Below are 24,180 nucleotides of genomic sequence, written 5' to 3' on the forward strand. Positions count from 1 at the left end.
TCAACCTTCAGGCAAATCAAACGCTCTGATTTAAGCCTACATGTACATGGAACGATGCCAATATTTCGCAAACAAATAAATTATATCAACAACTTGAAAAACTCAGATATTTTACAAAACAGTGCTGACAACAGTATAACAATATGAAGTTAGCGTGTTGCAGTGTAAACACTATATTAAAATAGCGCCACGTATTAATTTTATACAAATACCTGTTTTCACAGGTAAGGGGTGGGGTCTGAGATTGAGAACCTGTATAAATTGAATGTCTCAAACTTAGACAAGCTACTTCAAGTTCCCAGCACCCTCCAGGCAGGTGTAAGGGACAGGTGTAGTTACCGTAAAAGGTAAGCAAAACCATTATTTGCTGAATGTCTAAGGGCAAAGTGTTAATGACTGGTGAAGAAAGTAAACTCTCCTCCTGAAATTCACTGGGTCTAGGAAATGTACACCGCGCATGGCAGGTGCTGCTCTTTTTGTTCTTGTAGTGTATATATTAACTAAGCTGCATCGCTGGACACTCTCAAGTATTTTATCGTTTTTAGAGTTCTCCTAACTATTTTATTATTAGTTGCTGCAATATGTCCGAGGTTTAGAATCACAAAAGGTAATGTTTGAATCACTGTGGAGAATTCATTTTTATATTATACCTAAATCGGAATATTATGCATACAGCCTTACATCCTGTATCCAGTATCAACGAACTTTACATGTGAGCATATAAACAAACATAATCACTGTTGATTTATTTTAAATTTTAGGCTGTGACAGCATCAGTGTCCAACAACAGAAAAATGGCGAACCCAAGCGCTGTGTCCCTTCTGCTCCTCTTGTTGGGGACAATTTCACACCAAAGCTTGGGCAAGGAAACCGCTTCGAAGAAGGAAAAGAGAATACCCCAAACTTTATCTCGAGGTAAGTATATTTAAGAGACTGCCATTATCGATCCAAGGTTGCAAACACGTACCCTATCCCTGAGAGGTGTAAAGTTTGATATAGGGTACATTTCAGCTACCACCGTTCCTCAAAGAAATATGCCAAAGTCCAATTAAGTATTAAATATTTGCTCGCAACGCTGATTTACGTACACGATTTTTAACGGTCTGATATTCTTCAATATATATTTTTGACATTTTCTATGGTTTAAGTCTGAAGAGAGAGAGACAGAGAGTAAACTTCATTAAATAACTCAGGTTTACTTTTTTCGGGATGTGGAACCTTACCTCTCAATGTCTTAGAGCAAGATATCTGGACAAAGCAATACATAATGGGGGGGGGGGCAAGGTCTAAAAATTGGGACGATTTTTAAACATTGCTCTTACAATCTTAGGAAGTTGACCGAATAACAGGTCTTGCATTAACATACATTTTCTGAAGGGTATGAAGTTTGAAACTCGTGTCTGTCATTTTTTTGACTTAATTCCTCAATGAATTGCTAGTGAATTGCCAGAAAACCACAATTTTATAAGAATCAAACCAAAATATGAGGCAAAATTCTGGACATTTTGCGAAAGCCTGTACAGTCTCGCTTTCACTTGACTTACTCGGTTTTGCTTCTTTTTCAGGATGGGGAGATCAGCTGCACTGGGTGCAAACGTACGAGGAAGGTCTCTACAAAAGCAAGACTCAGTAAGTTTCCATTCCTAGCAACGGGTGTAACTTGCACTTCGCTCCACCCAGTAACCTGCGTAGTTAGAATACACGGAAGCACCGGTGTGTGTTTGTGTGTGTGTGTTTATCTGGCTTCAACATTTTTAAACAGTCATATCTTATATTCCACGACAGCGCAACTTTTATGTGTTTCAGAATTAATATAAAATCACATTTAGGTGACCTTCACTGTTAAAATGTAGACCTCAACCGCATAATTGTATGGTTCAAATTATATTCCTCGGCGTTTTGTGCTTTGGCTAATTGACGCTCTGGGTATTTCATCTCAGCCACTTGTAGATACGACATTTTACCAGAATATTTCTAATGTGAACCAATGCATAAGTCACAGAGTTCAATAACAGCATGAGTCAGTCATACCTCTCATCTTCTTCTTTGCTCAATAATTATAGATAAATCATAAAATAATGGATAAACAAAGGTCCCAAATCAGTGACAATTTTTAATGTTTCTCTTCACATCCAGGTTTTGCATCATCGTGTGTTTTATGGACAATAAAAAAGGTGACGCTCTGTCTGCTATGGCATTATTTAGTGGCAGTTATCTGCGGTAAATTGCCTGCCCCCCGCCCTCCAAAAAAAATGCAAGGGACAGTGTAAAAATGAGGCAAAATCTGAGACCATTATAAATCGGGGAGGGGTGAGGGGTATAGACCCAGTTCAGAGACAACCTAATACTTTAGAAGGAGTCCAGCATGGCTAGTTGATCCAGACTGGTAAATCAGCAATAATAAATGCTAGTCTCATCTTCACTGTGGAAGCTCCTCTAATATATATTTCTCTTAATCTTGTTTATCTGATAAATATTCCTTTTAATTCAGTAACCTTATTTACATTTATATATATATATATATATATATATATATACAGATAGATAGATAGATAGATAGATAGTTATAGGTATTACATTTGTTTACTGGACTTGTCCAAATAGGCCATACAAGACCCCTTTTCAGCAGAGGCCTGGAGAAAAATATTAGGAAGCAAAACGTATTTATAAATTCAAAGTGCATCATGAACACTTCATACAAGTTAAACATTACAATACAGTCAGTAAATGTCACAAATTATAGCAGGAAAATGTAATTAGTCAAAGCTTCTTAAATTATTTCAGAATTAAGAGTGAATGCAAACATTATGCATAACAAATTATGTTATATATCCATTTTTTCTTTCCTCACTACTCAGATTTTCTGCAGAAATGCCCACTACTGCTGCTGGTAAGAAATGCTTTGTAAATGTGAGTAGTAACAAACAAGGCCCCGCTGTTCTCCCTGTGTAGTTATTATTAAAACATTTTCATTTTAGTACTTAAAGTATTACATTGCATGCCATCAATCAGTAAATGCAGTCATCATTGCAGGCTAACTTCTGTAGAAGTCAAATAGGCTGCTGAAAATATACACGCATTGCTGACCAGTTAATTTCCTGTAGCTTAATACTTGCCCTGCAGGCAACATAGCATTTCTGTGTTTTTACAAAGCAAGTAGGACTGATTAAAACATCTATGGAAAAACAGTGAGAGAGCCAGCATTCATCTTTCATTACAGCCCCATATACATACACACACATATATAAATGTAGACTATATATTTGATGGTAGCTGAATTTGACATTAAGGGCTTTTTTTCAGTCTTTTTCATTCATAACCTTGTTATAATAAGATTAGAAACTAAACATTTAATCATCTGTTAGTTTGAGAAGTCTATTTATCTTTGCCAAGATAATATATCTCCATATGATAGCTCTCAACCAATCAGGGACAAATTCAGAAATAATTAGGAACACTTTTGAAATGTCAATAGTATTAACTGGACATATTGACAAAATAAGAGAAAGTGAATGTACATTTTAAGAATAAAAGTCTATAACTGTAATTATTGTCATTATTAAGTGTGCGTCACCACATTTTTTCCAAAAATCACCAGTTTTAGGAGGAATTAAGATGGGTGAGGCTAAAATCTGAGTCAAAATCAAGGACAGTTGAGAGATATGCTCAATACAATTCCTAATTTTTAACTTCTCCAAAATTCGTTAGTAGTCCACAGTTAACACTTCATCTTTTCAATAGTGGCCATGCTCTACAAAATTCAAAAGGCTCTTATTGTGACATTCTGAGCTTTACTTCTCCATTACAAACATTTCAGTGGTTAAATACTTTCCCCCAAGTGCTACTTATTGGTCCTTTCCATGAACCTTGGAATTACTATGACTTTTTTAAATGGCATAAACTGCTTTTCCAATGTCTAAGCATAAGCAAAGCTGTTTATCCTAATGCTAAATTATGGTGGTCTGTATTTTATTGTCTTTGCAGAATTCCCTTCACAAAACAATTATCTCATTTTGAGAGTCCAGAGGTAATATATGGAGACAATGAAGTTAAACTGAACTGGAACTATCCATATTACTTTTTGAATCTTAGTTTACATCATTTTCATGGTTGTCTTCTTCTCAGTTGGAGCTTTCCATATAAATAGCCATGTCACAACTTAGTGGTTGCTTCAGGGACATTGACACACCAGTGTGTGTGCGCATGCACACACACACACACACACACACACACACACACACACACACACACACACACACACACACACACACACACACGCCATCATCATTGTTACTCATTTTCCTTTGCAACCATGCACCACTGACATTAGTTTGTAGCTTGCGCACCCTGGTTTGCATCCCTTAGTGCTATCTTTATGGTTCTTTTTTTATTTTATTGAATTATACCATGTACAGAATTGTTGGGAGTACATAGAATAACTGTTTCCCTGATCTTAAAATGAGTTTAACAAAAGAGCTCTAGTATCTTCTAAGATAAAACGCAACTAAAGCTCTTACAAAAATAAATAAACAAAAAAATGATAAAAATAACAAATGATATTAATGCATAAAAGCTGGAGGTGAAAGGCAACAAATGACTTAATTTTTCTAATGACCAAAACTCAGTATCACTAGTTCTGTTTCTGCTTCTGCTTACTTAAATTCAGTTCTTTCAGTTGAATCAGGTGACTCTGGTGTCTGTCCAACTTCTGAAAATTTCCATTTAGTCATAACTAAAATTAGTGACTTAATTCACCCATTTACTGAGTACTGTAAGTATTTTAGATATAAACACCTTTACTTTATTCTTTAACTTGCCATAACTTAAGATGGCATATTGGATGTAGCAAATGATGGGACAAACTCCAGAAGGAAGTAAAACAAGATTTAACCGAAAGCAAAAGTGATATGTAGACAACTGTCTCCATTGGTACAGGGGCAGGTCAGCTGCCTGCTAGTGACCTGGGATCAACTAACAACTTAGCAAGCTGAAGGGGCAGTCGGAGAGGGGGGTAGAATCTGCAGCCAACAGCAAGCTTGCCAACCTTAAGGATGAGTCTAGGGTTTCCTGGTGCTGTACTGCTTTGTTGTAGTGGCTAAGGAATGGCAAAGCCTCATACATAAGCATGTGTACAGTGCATAACAGGCATGTCAGAACAAAGTTCATGTGTGCAACTCGTACCATTGCATGCTCTGACCTTTAGGAAAAACAGGGCATATAAAAATCCCCGCAGAAAGACAATATGACATTGTACAGGAATGTGACAGTCTCCTTGCCTTCTCCTCCAGTGATATATAATTTCTGTGGCCCCAGGCTAAAGGACCCTGACTGGAGGAGGAGGAAAGCCAGTCAGTCAACAGAGTGTCAGGGATTTGAAGGAGTTAAGGAGAGGCATTGGTAGTAACAGATGGTCAAGCCTAGAATGGAGAAAAAAAGTGATGTGAAAGTATATAACAGAGATACAGTCAAGAAGTATAGACAGCAATATTTAAACTGTATTACCTTTTTACTTACTACTCTTGGAGTCACAATTCTAAGGAAAAGTACTTTCTGATGAAAAATATAACATGAGGGAATTTGTCCTTTACGGGTCGTGTAACACTATGCTTCAAAGGTATATGTCACGTATAATGAAATCAGAGAGAAAAATATACTTATTCTAAAGAAACTCATCACATTCACTTTTAAAAATCAGCTGAACTCAAGGCAAACTCAAAGAAGATGCATTCTTGTGCTGAGAGGTGCCATCTGCTGTAACACAGCATAATGTATTGCATTATAGTGAAAATTCAGGACTGCACTGATGAAAAATAGTACAATAATTCCTACACAAACCTGTTACTATCTTTCTCTCCCACACATAGTGTGTGTGTGTGTGTGTGTGTGTGTGTGTGTGTGTGTGTGTGTGTGTGTGTGTGTGTGTGTGTGTGTGTGTGTGTGTGGTGTGTTTGTCTGTTTTGCCTGTACATGTCACTGTGACGTATTATTCAAAACTCAATATGATCAGTTAAAGGAGGTGTGCAAAATATGTTTGTCATGTATGCCAAATGAAGTACCTCCCAAAACTGGTTGCATATAAAAAAGGCACTTTCATAGGCTGCACAATGAAGAGCTCTTGCCATACAACACAGGTATGTGCTGCAAATGGATGTCAGACAGGGTGCAGATTTATGGATGCATGATAATGTGCTTATCTTTTGCCTCACTGATATTAATATTGTCATCTGTCTCTATTCATTTCTATAGACGTAAACCACTGATGGTTATCTTTCACTTGGAAGATTGTCCACACAGTCAAGGTAAGCGACCTCTTGAAAAAATCCTATTGAGGACCTCTTGCTACATTCATATGAAATCACAGAAAAGTATACAGAGGGCTTCTGTAATATCTGAGCCTTCAGATGCTGTCCATCAAACATATAATAACTGAAAAATATTTTTCTGAGGACAGCAGACTAGAAGCAGAGGCACCATTATCTTTTTTTTTTAATGTAGCCTTTCCAATTTTGATAAGTAGATTCATTTATTATACTTATGTTTTTATTTTGATAGCTTAGTGAACAAGACAACTATCTGGACATTTTGTGCCCTTGTTCATCTTGGATGGCATAAACCATTTCCATACTTCTGGGTATTATAGTAATGCCTCTTGTGGTACATGGTTTATCTAGGGGGGGGGGGGGATATGAGAAATTTCTAATGGCTTTGCATTCCGCTCTTATACATAATACCATACCACAGCTAGAGCACGTGTAGAAATAGAGACAAAATGTATTTTTTTGTGGTTGTTCCTGACCTGAGGAGAACTCCTATAAGTGTTCATTACTGTAGAAATGTGACTTCCTATATAAAGTGCAGGAAATTCATTTGCAATCCTACTAGAACTAATCATAGTCAATGTTTCTAATTTTAACATTTATTTCCAATGCATTTGACTAAAAAGTAATCATTGCAGTTTGTTAGTGAATGCAAAAGTACCTTTGGTGCATCATGATACAATAAGCTGCAGAATTATTACAACTATTACATTGGTTGGGAGTCTGGAGATGTCTAATCACATAACATTAATCGCCATAACTTGATGATTGTAATTCTGTTCTGACTGCACATAATGGGGCTACATATACATCTGAAATGTTTTGATAACATTTATTTCAGATGTATGTGTTCGCTATCATGTACTGCTGGGACAGAATTAAATTCCAGCTTGCTGTAACTAATGCTACAGGACGGTTCTAGCGCTCTCTGAATAGCTATCATATTCTCTGAATAGCCTCCTTTATCTATATATGTATTATGATGGAACTCATAGCAGTCAGCATTCTAGCTTGTGTACACAATGTAGTGTTCTATGTAGATATCACTCCTATGCTCCCATTACTCCAAATTAAAATTGCCTCTGAGATAACTATTCCTGACAGGGTAAATACTTGCCTTTTGCACAAAAAAGGTATTTCCCGTTCTCCTTTTCTATTTAAAATACTTTCAAAAACCAAGTGTTCAATCACATCTGATTCAAGCAACTGCGCTTCAGAAGATGAGGAAGAAATAATCGCTGTGTTGTAGGAAGTAAAATCTTAAGATGATATGGCCTGTGTAGTAGTAGTGTAATGCAATAGTTTTAACTAGTTGTATAGGATACTGTTCTGCATTTTTATAAATATACATATTCATAAACTTATAATATTCTAAACTTTTGTTTTCAGCACTAAAGAAAGCATTTGCTGCCCATAAGGAAATCCAGGAACTGTGTGAAGAATTTATTATGCTAAACCTTATTGTAAGTTTCTATTTGAATTGTCTGTTAACATTTGCATACAAATTAAATTCATGTTAATCAACTACATCTGGCACTGGCTGACATCCCTGCAGAAGAGCGCAACTAAGCATTTAAACTGCACACTGGAAATATGTTACAAACAACAATAAAGCTGATATAGACTCTTAGCCTTGGTTAGTAATACTTTCAGAGGGTTAAATGGATAACTAGGCATCAACCCCTATATCACTAGGTGGGTTGCAAATTGGCTCACAGATAGAACCCACAGTGTGAAAGTAGCTCCAAGTCAGACTGCCAACCAGTCATGAGTGGATTCTCACAGGGTTCAGTCTTGGGTCCTCTCCTGTTTGGTATCTACCTTTCAGAAGTCCAGGACAACATGGATGGACTCTGGCTGACCAATTTCGCAGATGACTGCAAGCTGGGAGCCATTATTAACTCCCCAAGTAATGTAGACATCCTACAGAAAGGCCTCACTGAGACTAATAACTGGTGCCGAAATCATGGCCTTAAGCTTAATGCCACAAAAGTGCATCATCATCCCCTTTGGGAAAAAATCAGTTTCCACTAATTACCACATTGATGGGAGCCCACTGATCACTGAAGGTGAGATCTGGGGACACAGGTTGACAGCAGCCTCATCTTCAACCACCACATTGCCACTGTGGTCGGTCAGAAAGTCCTATGTGGCACATCTCATTACCAAGGGTTTTGCATCCAGGAAGAAAGAGGTCATCATCTCTCTCTACTCTTCCCTCATTAGGTCAATCATCGAGTATAATGCCCCATTTGGCACGTACATCACTAGACACATGCAACAGCTGGAAAGGCCATAAAAGTACCTCTTAAAGAGGATCCTAGGCCTTAAACGCATGTTGTACAAGGACAGACTCAAAACATTCCAGCTATTCTTTGTCTCATATCGTCTACTTAGAGGCAATCTCTGCTTGACTTACAAAGCCATGTCTGACCCAGCTCTGTTAAAAATGCTACATCTAAAGAAATCCCAATCCCTCCACACTACATGCTCAGAGACCTCAACCTCATTACTACAATCAACAGAACATGCTGGAGGGACAGGTTCATAACTCAGAGACTACCCATGCTCTGGAATATAGTTCCCATACATGTCAAGTAGAACACCTCACTGACCCACTTCAAGAGAAATCTTGATGAGTAGATGGGAAATAGAAAGTTCACCCCTGGGATCACTCCAATGGCTCTACTTGATAGAGGCACTGGGAACTAATGTCAGGTGGCACAATGCCAGGGCACTTCTATGGGCTAGGCTTGTAAAGGTTCCAGGACCATTAGCCTAGTACACACCTATGAACCTATGAACTGGCATTAATGCTAAGTCACACAAAAGGGGGGAAATAATTGTGTTGATATGACCGTTTGTTCTGGTAATGGGTTTGCAAAGTATTTCTATTGTGACAAAATGAATCTTTCAGTTCACCGAAAATGTCCTATTTTAATTTGGAATTCTTGACAGAAGTGACTAACAACTGTCTTATTGCACAATGACTGCTTTCTTGGTTTTAGTGATGTAAAATTGTTTGTGACTAAAGACTTTTCACTTTTGTTCCTGTACTAGGTACTTACAACTATATTATTGTAATCTTGCACATTTATACAGCACCTCACACATTAGAGCTGCTTTTGTTTTTTGTTTTTTTTAACTGTTATACATTAGATCAAAAAGCATTACAGTTTTTTGAGTTCTAGGTTTGTTTTTTCCCTTAACTTTTCCTAGCTGTAAAACAAACTAGTCCAATTTTATTTTAAATCTTTTATGATGATGTTAATCCCTAATCTCTGAAGTAATTATTCATTAACTTGCAGCGACATGATGGAGCTTGGAATTTACTCCATGAAGAAAATGCATTATGGTTGGTTGGTAACATGTTGCATTATATTATGTTGTCACTAGCTTACAAGTAATGAATGACATCAGACCATTCAAGTCCTCTTAATGCTACATAATTACTTTTTTAAAGTTAGCTCCAGAATTTGTTTTAATATTGTATAAAACATATTTATCAGCATAGCTTTTTATGGTAATAAATATGAAGTACAGTTATTAGTTAAAAAAATGAATAAGTGAAATAGGAGCTGTGCTGTTTCACAGAAAACTTGTTTTGCAAATTATGAATATAGAAATGTATTGGACGTATCATGATATCTATTTCATTTTATTTTTCTAACCAGGATAGAACACTGAAACAAGTGGGCCATTTTTAGGCTCAGTCTGTAGTATACAATAAAAACAAAGAATAGCACAAATCAAGAGGAAAGAGAAAAAAACCAGTAGACTAATGAGTGCTGAGCATACTGCAGTATACATAAGTTAAAGTGAAAATATGAGATAATATATTGAGGAGGCAATGTAGAAATGTATGAAATGTATTATAAACAACAGGAAACCATTCAGTATTTACAGTAGGAGCACTACTCCTGAAGGGAGGGAAAGAGAGTTGAAAAGAGGATAATGACTTTGAAGAGGATGGGAAAAGTGGATGGGTATACAGAATAAAAAGATGTGGAGAAAATAGAAAAAACAAGGCTATTTAATTGCATGTGGATAAGTTTTAAGAGTAGTGTGGGTTGGCTTTCATATCATCTCTTAATAATTTGGAAGGCATTTTTCAGGTGGTGTCTAAATTTCTTGAAGGGTGAAATTTTTAGATTTGCTGGCATTGCTTATCATACCCATAGGGAACTATTACTGAAAGTCAGTGGTCTGTAATATGAAGTCTTTCACTGGAGGGATGTTTATGGTGAGGAAGGATTGTACGTGTTATAGGTGGTTGTTCTTTAATTAAGGCAGCTAGCAAAACATTGGATGACCACTGCTAGAACTGAGAAGTTGTGCAGTGTTTCGGGGCTACAATGATACATATGTAGATGCTGTTACATTTATTTTGTAGTGAGTGTTGTCTTTCTTTCTTTCATGAATACATTAACAATAATTGTGAGAGTGTATTCAAGCCGGGCAAGTAAAAGCTGTCTTACCAATTGCCTGTGCACCCTCCAGCAAAAGTGCAATATCTTTTTCACCCAGAATAAGAGTGAGATGATTTTAGATTTTATTGTCCTAATTTGACATTGGAAGTTAAGAGACTGGTTGAGACAGATTCCAAGGTACTGGAATTGTGGTGTGGTTTCAGTAGGGTCCTTGCTGTTGCATAATATTGGAGAACTTTTGTCTGTTTCCAGAAAAGCGTGTGTGGGTGTATGTGTGTGTGTGTGTGTATATATATATATATATATATATATATATATACACACACACACACATATATAGGATCACTACAGAATCCTGAAAGCCCAAAATCTCGAAAGATCAAAATACTGAACTCAAATTCCTGAAAACACACAGGATACCAACACTTACTATATTCCAGCACAAGTACATACAGAAACAAATAAAACAAACCATATTACTCCTCTCCAAGTATAAGCAGGGGGGCAAGCCCCCCTACACCCCACACCCCCTGCTACTTAAATATATCAATTCCGAAATTGCACGTAGTGTAGTGAAGTGCAATCTCGGAGTTGATATATTTAAGTAGCAGGGGGTGTCCCCCCACATGGAGGTGTAGGGGAGCTTGCCCCCCTGCATATAGTTGAAGGGTAATATGTTTCTGTATGTACTTGTGCTGGAATATAGTAAGTGTTGGTATCCTGTGTGTTTCCAGTATTTTGAGTTTTCAGTATTTTGAACTTTTGAGATTTTGGGCTTTCAGGGTTCGTTCTGTAGTGCTCCTCTATAGTGATATATATATATCTATATATATATATTTTTTTTTTTCCCTCAAAAGTTTGTTTCATGGAAGCCATTGTGACAGTAAATTGAGATTTGACTTTAGTTCATTCATGATGATAACATGAGAGGTATTGGCTCTATAGATAAGCATGTCATCTGCTTACAAGAAGTTGAACATTTAAGATGGGTCATCTGAAAGATTATTGATGAACAGAGAAAATAATAGTGGATATAAGACTGAATCTTCTGAGATAGCCTTTGTGAAGCAGAGTAGGGTAAGGAAGATTTCTCTATTTGAACTTTAAACAGTCTGTAGATGAGGAAGGTTTTGAACCATAAGAGGAAGTCTATGCTAATACCTGCTTTAGCAAGTGATTTCAAGTCGGAAATCATGGTTAATTAGATCAAAGGCCTTGTTGAGGTCAGCAAATACTGAACCAGTAAGACTGTCCATGTCTGTATTGTGGAGTAAGCCATCTGTTAAAGTCTATTGGATGGTCACGGTAGTGTTTCCAGACCAAAAACCATGATGATATAGGGTTAGCATATTGTATTATTTAATATAATTGAATGAGGCATGCTTTCTTGTTTTTAATCTTGTTTTAATCAATTTTGCAAAACATTATATGTATTGTAGGACATCTGTTAACCAGATTAAATATGAATAGAAATATTCAGTGTAACTGCAGTTTCTTAAACTGATATACTCACCTCACGTCACCCAAAAAAAGAGAAGCACATATATGGTTACATTTGTGTACAGCAGTATGACGGTCTGTCTCTCTAAGGGGCACCTTATTAAACCCTTGTCACTAACTCTGAAACGATTAACAAGAGTGAGCAGCAGTACATGAAAGATTTGACTGGATGAGTTAAAATAAGATAATCCCCCAAAGTTAGTGGCTTTCTAGTCCTTTAACTACTGGATTGTTAACATTTGCAAGTGCATCAGTTTTTGATAGTTTCAGATATACTTCCAAGGCATTTCAAAGTTGTTTACAATATTGTACATGGTTTTATCACATTCACATTTGGCACTGAATGAAAACGCACATGCCAATGTCATCTCTGGAAGGCTGGTTGGGAAAGGTACAAATGATATGTTTGCTGTTCACAAAGTAGCATTAGGAGTTTGATGTGATTCATAAGCATGGATAGACAAGTAGAGATATTTAGTTATTTCAACTGGTACAGAAGAATTGAATAAGATTTTTTGTCGTATCAGTTTGTGTGTGTAATAGAGAGACAGGCAGAGATACTTGAGAAATGTGCAATGCTTCAGTCTTATTTCAGTATAAGAAACTGGAGAAATTAGTTTCCTTAGTCCTTGCCATTTTTTAGTTAGTGATGTTTGGTCACATAGTGTTAACAAAGTAAGAACTGTGGTAGCACTCAGCCCACTATTCAGCTGGCCCTGTTTTTTAAATAGTGTTGATGAATGTACAATGAAATAAACATGCATCACTTTTATTTCAGCATGAAACTTCAGACAAACACCTTTCACCAGATGGTCAGTACGTTCCCAGATTCATGTTTATAGGTAAGTGGTTTATACCAAATACTGCCATTTTAGGACAGCAAGAGAAACTGCTTTTCTCACATTTTTGATGGCATTACTGCAAACAACCAAGTTTGTACATTAAAATCTGCTTACTGAAATTCTAGCTCATTTTTTTCCTTCAGAAAATCGGAAAGGCATCTGTTTGGTAAAGATGGCAAGTATTACAATTTGTTGATGAAAAACTTTTGCGCATATTTTGGAGCACTACAGTTAAGTTGTCAGCATTTTAAGACACTGATATTACTTTTGTTGCATACACTGTTTTTTTGGAGGGGGTCACAGGGGCTGGAGAAAGGGAAAAGCTGAGATTCATGATTCTTCAATTTTTCATAAGCTTGTCCAGAGATTCATGATTGTTCAGTTTTCCCTAAGCTTGTCCAACCATAATGTTAGCAAATTTAGAGTTCAGTTATAAGGAAGCATATCCCCACACACACTAACACATATGGGGTGGGGGTGCAGCAGACAAGGTAGACAAAGTCCAACTGGATAATTTTATCCTTTTTCGGCAGAGACCTGGGGACAGAAGCTCCATGAGTAAAAGAACAGAAAATACATATACATCGATGAAAAGTGATATAATATTATAATATACCATCATTAAAACAAGATAAATACCATATCATGTGGCAGTGAAACTTGTTGATATGTTATCAGTGCAAGAGTTAATTACTCACTCAAAGTCAATGTCAGAGTGGAAAATACGAGTTGAAAGAGGGGAAAATGATAAAAGTATTTGTCAGAGGTGATAAGTGCATAGATACGGAAGGCAGGAAATATACTGAGTAAAAGCAAGACTAAGACTAAAAAAAATAAAAACAAGATAAAAGAGAGAGGATGTGATGATGTGATTCTGGGTATATTACACTACCATATGCAATGTCAGCAGGTCATTCCATTTCTCAGAATCAGGTTCAGCATGTACTGGTAGCTTTCATAAATGGATTGAGCATATTTATATGGATTCTCATTTTGGCTTCTGTGAAAAAAAATATATGTTTTAAAAATAAGTTGGTATTCTGCAGAACTGGTCTCCGAAGCTGCAGTGTTCATTATTTTTGTAAAGCAGCATGCATCCCGTAATGCCTTGCATTGAGAAATGCTTGCATATCTTTTGATCAGATTTTCTTCTTGTCTGAACTTTATCTGGTTGTTATCCAGTAGACGTGAGTAAGCTATACATTTTATAACATGTTGGCAAGACTGCTCTGTGCTCTGTATATACACTTTGAGGAAACCTTCCATGGTGCTGACTGAGACAGAAAAGATATTTTAGAACAGAGTAACAAAAATAGTACATGGGCTAATGACATCCATATAAATTGAAGTTAAAAATAGTTTACTTGTACACTGTCAAAAAAAACCCAGAGTGGGAGGGAGTGGGTGTGGGTGGTGAGGAGAATACTTCTGGAGTGGGAGGGAGAGTGGGTATGGGTGGTAAGGAGAATACCTCTGGAGAATCTGGAAGCTTCAACATTTTACCATGATTCAAAAAAGAGGTAATACTATACTATGGGGATGCAGTTGAGAACACAAGGCATTTCAGTCAAGAGAGATTCAAAGGAAAATTGTTTTACAGAAAAAGTGTGCATATGAATATAACAGCTTTATAAAGAGGTAGTAGGATCAGTAAACAGTGAAAGAATCTAATAATTTGAGAGTGTATAAAACAGACATCACTGTCATGCAATAAATTAAATACTGAGGGCAAAGGTAGATAAGCTTTTAGAAAGGTTGGGCAGAGCTTTATCCACAAAGTGAGCACTCTGGGTGAGCAAAATTATCCTCATCAGCCATCATAATCCATGTTGCTATGCCTCTGACTTAACTTTGTCTGTGTCGTGTGTGCATCCTGTGTGAGTCCTAATCTACTACTTCAAAAGAAGTCGATGTCACATCCAATCACAGAAGTCAATGTCACATCCAATCACAGAAGTCAATGTCACATCCAATCACAGCTCTAACATTTCACTTATCAATAACCATGCAAAGGATGACCTTTTTCTTTGCAGTGTACTGCCTGGTACTTATCTGAATTTGTAATCCATGTCTCTTGTAAAGACAAACTGGCAACAGGGCAGTTTCATACAGTGCGTAAAATGTTATGGGATGATCAGGTGAGGTTTAAAACCTACAGCTTATGGTAAGTTTGTTGCAATTTATTCAGTCATCAGCTGTCATCCATACAGTGATTTCATTCAGGTTGAAAAATGTATTATTGAAATATAAGGCATTATTATATGAAGCAACATTAAAAAATAAAACTAGTAGGTTGCTGGTTAAGGAAGATGTGCAGCTTATCCACTCACACATACACACACACACACACACACACACACACACACACACACACACACACACACACACACACACACACACACACACACTTTTTGGGCTGACCAAGCTGTTTTATTCTATTATTAAACTGCTGTGTGTGTGTATAGTACAAACCAGTGAAGCTAGTCATATAAATTTTGAAGAAAAAAAAAAGTGCTAGCTCAGTAGGTACTTCACTACAAAATGGCCCTGTGACACTCTCAAAGTACTACGTACAACTAAAACAATGCAACAGGATCTTTAAAAGTGATAATAGATAGTAACCAACGTTCTAAAGAAGAGGAAAATGAGAATGCAGTTTCCTGTCATACCTAACATGGTTGTATAGACTGCAATTTCTACAACAAGGCAACATGCAAGAAATGGAATTGGTCTACTTCCCCATCATACTTTATCCAGGACGCAATTTAATGTTGAAGCAAAAGCAATGTAATGTGTCATGGTTTTTTTCTAAAAAAAAGAAAAATTGTTATCTGATAGTTAAGTGACAAATCAAAAGGTTTTATCAAGTTTCAGTGTCAAATAAATAAGTACAGTGAAATTGTTCAACTTAAAAGTTCAAGCTCAAAGACGATTGCTGTGTGTGCTACTGTGCTTAAAATAATTAGCATTATTTTAACATTCAGAATGAACTCTACCCAAACAGCAAGCTTATGCTCATAGGTTCATAGGTTGGTACTAGGCTATCAGCCCTAGGGCCTATACAAGCCTAGCCATAACAATTCCCTGGCTATTTCTTCCCACATTATTTACTTTCCTGGACCCATGTCTAGCAGGGTGACTGACGTGATCCCTGGGGTGAATTTCCTTTCTCCCATCCAGTTGTCAAGGTTCCTCTTGAAGAGGTCCAAAGAGGCACTCTGCTTGACATGTATGGGCAATCTATTCCAGAGTCTGGGGAGTCTCTGGGTCAGGAACCTATCCCTCCAGCATGTTTTGTTTATTGTGATGACAAGGTTTAGATCCCTGGAGCGTGTAGCTCTGAGGGATTGGGATTTCTTTAAGTGTAGCATGTCCAACAGCTCTGGGTTTGACATGGCCTTGTATGTTAAGCAGAGATCGCCTCTGAGTAGACGATATGCGACAGACTATAGCTGGAGTTTTTTAAGGCGGTCAGCGTTGGGCATCTGCTTTAGGCCTGTGATTCTTTTAGTGAGGTATTTCTGAGGCCTTTCCAGTTGTTGCAGATGTCTTGAGAGGTACATACCAAATGGTGCGTTGTATTCTATAATGGGTCTAATGAGGGATGAGTACAGTGGGACAATGACCTCCTTTTTTCTGGATGAAAAGCCCTTCATGATGAGGTGTGCCACATAGAAGGATTTCCTGACTGTTGTGGCGATGTGGTTATCGAAGGTGAGACCACTGTCCACCTGTGTCCCTAAGTTTCTTATCACACTTTCTGTGTTTAGTGTACTGCCACCTATATGGTAATTCATGGATACATGTTTTTCCCAAAGGGATAACAATACATTTCTTGGCATTGAGCTTGAGCCCATGGCTCTGGCACCAAGCATCTGTTTCTGTAAGGCCCTTTTGTAGAGTATCCACATCATTTGCGGATTCAATAATGGCTCCCAGTTTGCAGTCATCTGCAAACTTTGTTAGCCAGAGTCCCTTAGTGTTGACCTGTACTTCAGAGAAGTAGATGCCAAAAAAGAGCGCCCCAAGACTGAACCCTGAGGTACTCCACTTGTCACTTGTCTGGAGCTGGATTTGGAGTCGGCTACTTTTACAGTGTGGGTTCTATCAGTAAGCCATTTAGCAACCCATTGGGTGACATAGGGATTAATGCCCAACTTAGTAAGTTTATCTATGATTCCAGAGTGGGGGATGGTGTCAAAGGCCTTGGCAAGGTCTAGATAGGCTGTGTGGACAACCTTACCCTTGTCCATGGCTCTGGAGACTGATTCAAAGAAGTCAATCAGGTTCAGGAGACAAGATCGGCCCTTCACAAACCCAAACTGGGTGGGGTCCAGTGTTTGAAGGTTGCCAATGTCTTTGTTTATAAGTTCCATGATAATACGCTGCGATAATCTGCTCTTTGTTGTCATTAACACAGCACCAAGGGGAAGCATACAACAAAAACATCCAAGAAGTTTACAGTCTTGACAACACAAACACATTTCAGCTTTAAAATTGTTTATAAAACTTTGTGTAGGAGCTTGAAACTAAACAGAGGCTTCCTATAATCATTTCCATGTAAGCTTTCAAGAGTTCATTCATAGCTGTTGAATGGAAACCTTGACTGATAGGCCAGCTGATGCCTTTGTTCATTCTCAGACTTAAGTTAATGTAAGTCCATTTTCATGATAAACGTTCAAAACTACTATGAACATGTGAGCAAGAGTTTATTGCTAATGAAGCCAAAAGGAATTGTCACACAATGTATTCTGCATTTTCATTAGAAGCATTTAAATAAAGTAATAATTTTAGAGTCTTGCCTCTTTACATCAAGGGTTAAGGCATCCTAAACTTCTTACTGTGATATACAATGGATGTGCAATGTATTGTAAAAAAAAAAAAAAAACTGAAGCCTTAGCTGTAAAACAAAATCATACCAGTGCATCGTCTCATGTGACCATTTTGGAGCATGGCCAATTAGAAAAAGAATATTACTCACTTATAGTGACCGGAAGGCTTAAGCTCTGATTAGAATTTCAAAGCATGATGGAAAATATTTTTTTTTCCACATTGTATGCAGGCTGACCTTTAAGATTCATATGGACATAATTATTTGCTTTTTAGGTAATTTTTGTATTTTCTTTCAGATCCAACTCTGACAGTAAGAGCAGATGTCAAAGGAAAGTATGAAAATCGTCAATATACATACGAACCACAAGATCTGGATATATGTAAGTACTACATTTGATATTAAGATAATGTTTGATTTATTTTAAAATGATGGTCTGCATATTGTGAAAATTCATGTAAGTATAAATTAATTTATTTTATATCCAGGAATTGTTCAATATATCAATTTTAGTAGATCAACAGGTACCACACTTACCGTTGGTGCTTCAAAATCAGAAGGATGTGGGTTCTATTCCTACATCAGGTAGTTGGATTAACTTTCTAGTACTGACACTGCAGTATAAAGACGTATGCTCTCTATCGGATGAGCATGAGTCGGTGGTTGCTTAGTTGGATGTAAATATCTCATAGCACTTACTGAAAAGAGTAGGAGAAGATTTATAGTGCCCTGGCCAAATTCCCCCCTTAGCCAGTATGAATACCACCTCAGATTTCTCCTGAACATTGGTCAAGTGGAACTAACCTAATCAACAATGTATAAATAAAATAAAATATTATGGTGAAGGACAGTATTAAGATTTTTTCTGGTTGTGTGATATCAGACATATTTGAACAATACAACCACAAGCTTCAAAATGAGGCCTTGCATGGTCATTCCATAATTTACCTTTTCAGTGGATACGTTTATGGCTAAAACATAACCGAAACTGTTCTATTAGATTTTTTTCCCTACCTTCCTACCCTTGTTTTCTCTTCTCATTTTCTTCAAACAATCATTTCTTCTTGGTATCCTTCCAGTCCAATTTCATTTTGATTCAAGTGGCAACAGTTTTTCTGCATTGCTCAGTTCTGTTATACTTTGTATAAACCTCTGTACAGAACTCCTTCCTTCTGCATCCTGATTGCAAACTCAGAACATTAAAAAAATTGCTTGTGGTTTGATCAGCTAAAGCTAGAGTATACTAAAGGTTATGCATAATTTTATGAAACCTACTAAGCCTTTTCTAGTGAGGGCATTATATCATTTTGAAGTTTTTAGCCAGAATCTGAAATATTTTCTCCCTTCGTAGCCATCCCATTAGACATTAGATAACCCTTGACATTTGGACTGAATCTGGAAAAAGTTATGTTTTAGAAGACCACTTTTCTCTGGCTGTGGGTCTAGATGTTTGCTTTCTTCTAGGCGATTGTGACCTAAGCTTGAAACCCTAATAATGGGGAGCCCTTTTTTATGGGGCTTCTGTATGGAATAGCATGCCCCGTGCTGCCAAATCCTGATGGAGAGATCTATTGTATCTTGCCAGTTTATACAGACACCTCTTTTAATATTTTTTTGCTCCTAGAATGGTGCAGTCAATATCAATGGGACTTTCGCCTTTTGTTTATTCATATGGACCCATAAACACAGGTAGTAGATGAAGTTTTAAAAAGATAGTTGTTGAGATTTTAAGACCCTGTTGGTGAGATATACATAAAAAGCCAAAACAACTGAAATGGTAATAAATAATGCTTGTAAACAGTTACAAGTCAAGATACAACTTTATATGGTGATATCAGAGTGACCCCTGTGTGCATACAAGTATTTAAAAAGCACTTTCACTTCCTCAGATCTTTTTAACTTAGACCACGTTTTCAAGTGATCACAGTGGTTGAGCATATTTGTATTTTTTATTCCTGAAGTTTCTCCTTGTTACTCTTCCAGTTAATGAATATGTCAGCAACAATGCAAAGATAACAGCCAATGAATCTCCTCTTCAGAGCAGCCATGGTGGTGCAGCTGTTAGCATTGCCACCTCACAGCAAGATGTTCTCCATTTCAATTCTCAGTTGGGGTGCCTTCTGTGTGGAGTTTGCATGTCCTCCCTGTGATCGAGTGGGTTTCCTCTGTTTGCTTCCACATCCCAAAGCCATGCTGTAGGTGAATTGGGCACTCTAAATTGGCCCCAGGCGTGAGTGCGTGCATGTGTGTGTGCCTGATGTGGAAGGTTGGGTGCTGGACTGGCAACTCAACACTGTAAAACTCCACTGCCAGTCATGAGCAGACATGTGCTCCACTGTGGCGACCCATAACCGGGAAAAGCTGAAAGAAGAAGATGATCTTCTCTTCCCATTTAGCAAGGGCTACATTAGCTAGGACAGGAGCCATGGTGGCTCTATGGCAATACTTGCGGTCTGCTTGTATAGCTGGTTGTTACATTTAAAGTAGTAGCTATCTAACTGGGTCTGTAAAAGCTTTCTGGTAAGTTCCAGCTTACCTGGTATAGATCATGTCCCGCAGTAAGTCCCTCTTCCATCACTTTCATACAGTAGTGGTGATGCAGTACTGTATAGAGGATTTTGACATCAATGGTAACTGGAATCTTATCTTCACCAGCAATGATGTTCTTACTTTTCTTAAAGAAACAGCCAGTGTGGCTTTGGAATTTTTCGAATTGTCAAAAATGTCAAAGATAAAATACCTGGCACTGCCTGTAAGTGGTTGTATCATGACTATGACTTCCAGGTAAGTGGATATTGTTTCAGTAATGGATCCCTGTTGGCAATCACTGGCATGTGTGGGTGAGTGTGTGAGGTATTTGCAGGCTTTTGGGATTCTAAAGAAGCATGGTATCTTTGGAAGGAATACTGTTAAGCATTCCAAAAGTTTATTCCCCATTTACTTCTGATCATGAAGGGTTTCAATTACCCCTTGTACACTGTCATACACATTTCTCAAAGTGGCTTTCAATTACCCCTTATACACTGTCATACACATTTCTCAAAGTGGCTAAATCTACTTTCTGGTAGGAGATGCTGTTCCCTAACACACATCCAATGGTGTTGTCATAGGAGGATGGTATCTGTTACCATAATGCCCTGTCCCTTGCCAACCATCATAAATCTTCTACTCTTGTCTTGCCCAAAGTTACCAGTGTTGGCAATTCCTCTTTGTTAGTATTGTAACATTTTTCCGCTTACCTTTCTAAGTTATTTGTCTGTCAGCTTCACATTTAGCTTCATAAGCACTGAGGGCTGGATGTGTGGGTGACATAGCTCTCGACTGTCTAAATGTTTGCAGGATGTCCAGATTTTTGCATCATATTTTCAGTCTGCTTTGCATAAAGTTTTGTTTTTCTGGCCAGTCTTATGCAAATTGATGAGGATTAAAATCAGAAAATATTGACAGACATTTCAGTTTCAGACTTCATACCCTTCAGAAAATTCATGATAATGTAAAACCTGTTATTCTATCAACTTTCTACAATTGTAAGAACAATATTTAAAGATTGTCCATATTTTTGGGCCTTTGTACCCCCATTATTTATGGCTTTGTCCAGATTTTCTGTGCTAAGAGGTTGAAAGGTATGATGGATGGACAAAAATCACTAGGCTTTTTTCTTCACATTTTCACATATACGTAGTTAGGTCCCACAAAATTAACCTCTTTTTCCTATGATTGTCCTGGACAAATACTTTAATGTTCAGCTTCCTTATGAAGAGTGTTAGACCAGTAGCTTTACCATATCATTCCTTTTGTGTGTAATGAAAGTCATTCCTTTTTCTAAACCAAGTGGGGCAACTTTGTTCCAGAAACAAATGGTGCCATTGCACCTTTTAGTATCATTTGCATACCTCTCAACTGTACATATTTTTTCAGAATGTCCAGATTTTTGGCTCATATTTTTGGCCTGTTTCTCTTTTTTTCTGGCAAATCAGTGGGATGATATCAGGATTGAAGTCACTAAATAATGACATACATTTGAGTTTCAGACTTCATATCCTTCAGAAAATGTATATTAAAACAAATAATGTTACTCTAGCAACTTTCTAAGTTTATAAGAGCAATATTTAAAATATGTCCCTATTTGTACCCCATTTTGTCAAGCTTTGTCCAGATGTTTTGCATTAACAGGTCGAGAGGTATGGTAATCTGGTATCAGGGAAGTGTTATTCTAGAAATGCCATCACATAATCATTCTGGAATCAGTGGTGTCATTATATAGATTCCTTTACAAATTTTCTCATTTTAATTACATCCTTGATATAGAAGCCTAAAATCTTTCCTAGCAGCCCTCTTCCAACAGCTCTCATTGTTGTTGTCCTTCTTGTTATAAAAGTGGTAGTGATTAGAATAACATTCTCGATGCATTTGTATATTTAACCACTGCACATGTATTGATCAGGTCATCTACATCTTTTAACATTTTTAGTGTATTGGCAGGATTCCCATGAAAGTAGCTTTATACTTGAATGTGGCAGCACTCTGGCTATGCTCACAATGTAATTCATTGGGCATAGATGGCAAAATAATTAGTGCTGATTCCACTTCAGAGATACCTGTGATCAATTTTTAGCCCAATCTTCCTGCGTGAGAAGAGTTTGTGTGTTTTCACATTTGCATGAGTCTCCTTTGTGCATTCTGGTTTTAGCTGGCCTTGCAAAGACACTGCTTAGGCTGACTAGCCTTTCTACATTGTGCTTAGGTGAGTATTGTTGAGCTTTTATCCTGAGTCACTCCTGTAAAGGAATATTTAGAACATTGTTTATCACATATTGGTCTAGTATACTTGTAATACAATCAATTTTACTCCATTTTAGTTTTAGATGCATGTGTGTGTGTGTGTGTGTGTGTGTGTGTGTGTGTGTATGTATGTATATGTGTATGTATGTGTATGTATATATATGTGTGTATATATATGTGTATATATATATATATATATATATATATATATATATATATATGTATATATATATATATATATATATATATATATATATATATATATATATATATGAGAGCTTTGAATGTCAAGCAATCATAATGATCCAACTGTCAGAAAAATCTTTCCTTATGTATCAACTAAAATGGCTAAGATAATATTGTATCTGTATCTGTTTAATATTAAGAGCATCATTCATTTTATTTTATTTTTATTGTTTTTATTTTATGTTTTTCTGGGGTAGAGAACGGATTTCCATAAGCCTTTTCAGACTCAGACCGGGAGCAGCATCTGCTGAAGTGGCTTGCACAGTTAGGCAATGGATGCTGATTCAGTTTTTCAAATTCAGTTTTTAATATCCAATAATGTATGAATTCCTAAACACCATATTTTGTCTCATACGTATACATACATCTCTCTCTCTCTAAATATATATCAGCAGTAACAAAGTGCAATATTTACTAATGATAATAAACTGCCATATTTTTCTACAGTCTGTTAACAACTAACATGCTTTTTTGTTTTCCAGTGTATGCCAATATGAAAAAAGTCTTGAATTTGCTGAAACCTGAATTATGAGGAAACTTTGCAGAGCTGTTTGACCTCTGAGAGGCCTGGCATTTCCCTTGTAATATGTTGGACTCAGTTAATGGACAAAATATTTTTTTTTTTCATATGTGCACATACCATTTCTGCTATGTTAGCACTGGTGCAAGTGCAGAAATGAATAACCTTGTATGATTATAGCACTGTACTGAACTGTACTTACTGGACAGTTTGTGAAGTGGGTGAGTTGTGTGCCTTGAACTTGCTGTGTACTGAGTGTTTACACATTTCAAAGTCATCATTATCTAATAAAAGTGTTTTTGTTTTGTCTGGGAGGTATTGTTATTTTTACATTGCATAACAAGCTAAAAATATATGCTATAGATATGCACCAATACATGACATGCTTACACATCATTGCATTTATTCACAGAAGCATATACATATCTTACCTGTGCATGCCATTCTACTTGAAAACCAGCATTTCTTTTTTAATCATTATTATATTGATTTTAGAATGTCATGTCCATGAAATTTATAAATGATAGTAGACAACAAAATCATATTTTCAGAATTCTATACCCACAGTACTACCATTAGCCTAGAAAAATAAACTCTTAAAAGAAATAGTACATTTTCATGTGTTACACATGTTAAAGTAAGATACTGTACTGTAGAATTCTCTTTAAACCATCATGAATTCATTATTATAGTAGTATAATGCATAACAATG

At 36.8% G+C, this 24,180-nt stretch overlaps 1 protein-coding gene across 2 annotated transcripts; it reads left to right on the forward strand.

Moving 5' to 3' along the window:
- Positions 1 to 220: 220 nt before the first annotated feature.
- LOC122796337 (anterior gradient protein 2 homolog) lies at positions 221 to 23,777 on the forward strand. Of its 2 annotated transcripts, none has more exons than XM_044064740.1 (8): positions 221 to 347; positions 762 to 915; positions 1,566 to 1,629; positions 6,247 to 6,299; positions 7,707 to 7,780; positions 13,026 to 13,089; positions 18,219 to 18,302; positions 23,431 to 23,777. In XM_044064740.1, the coding sequence occupies exons 2-8, from the start codon at positions 795 to 797 to the stop codon at positions 23,478 to 23,480; spliced, it is 510 nt and encodes a 169-aa protein (XP_043920675.1). In that variant the 5' UTR covers positions 221 to 347; positions 762 to 794; the 3' UTR covers positions 23,481 to 23,777. The 2 variants fall into 2 exon arrangements, with proteins under 2 accessions (XP_043920675.1, XP_043920676.1); XM_044064741.1 differs by lacking the exon at positions 221 to 347 and adding an exon at positions 483 to 607.
- The last annotated feature ends 403 nt before the right edge of the window (positions 23,778 to 24,180 follow it).

This window comes from Protopterus annectens, chromosome 3.part0 (genome assembly GCF_019279795.1).
Source record: "Protopterus annectens isolate FY-2018-M chromosome 3.part0, PAN1.0, whole genome shotgun sequence".
Lineage (NCBI taxonomy): Eukaryota > Metazoa > Chordata > Ceratodontiformes > Protopteridae > Protopterus > Protopterus annectens.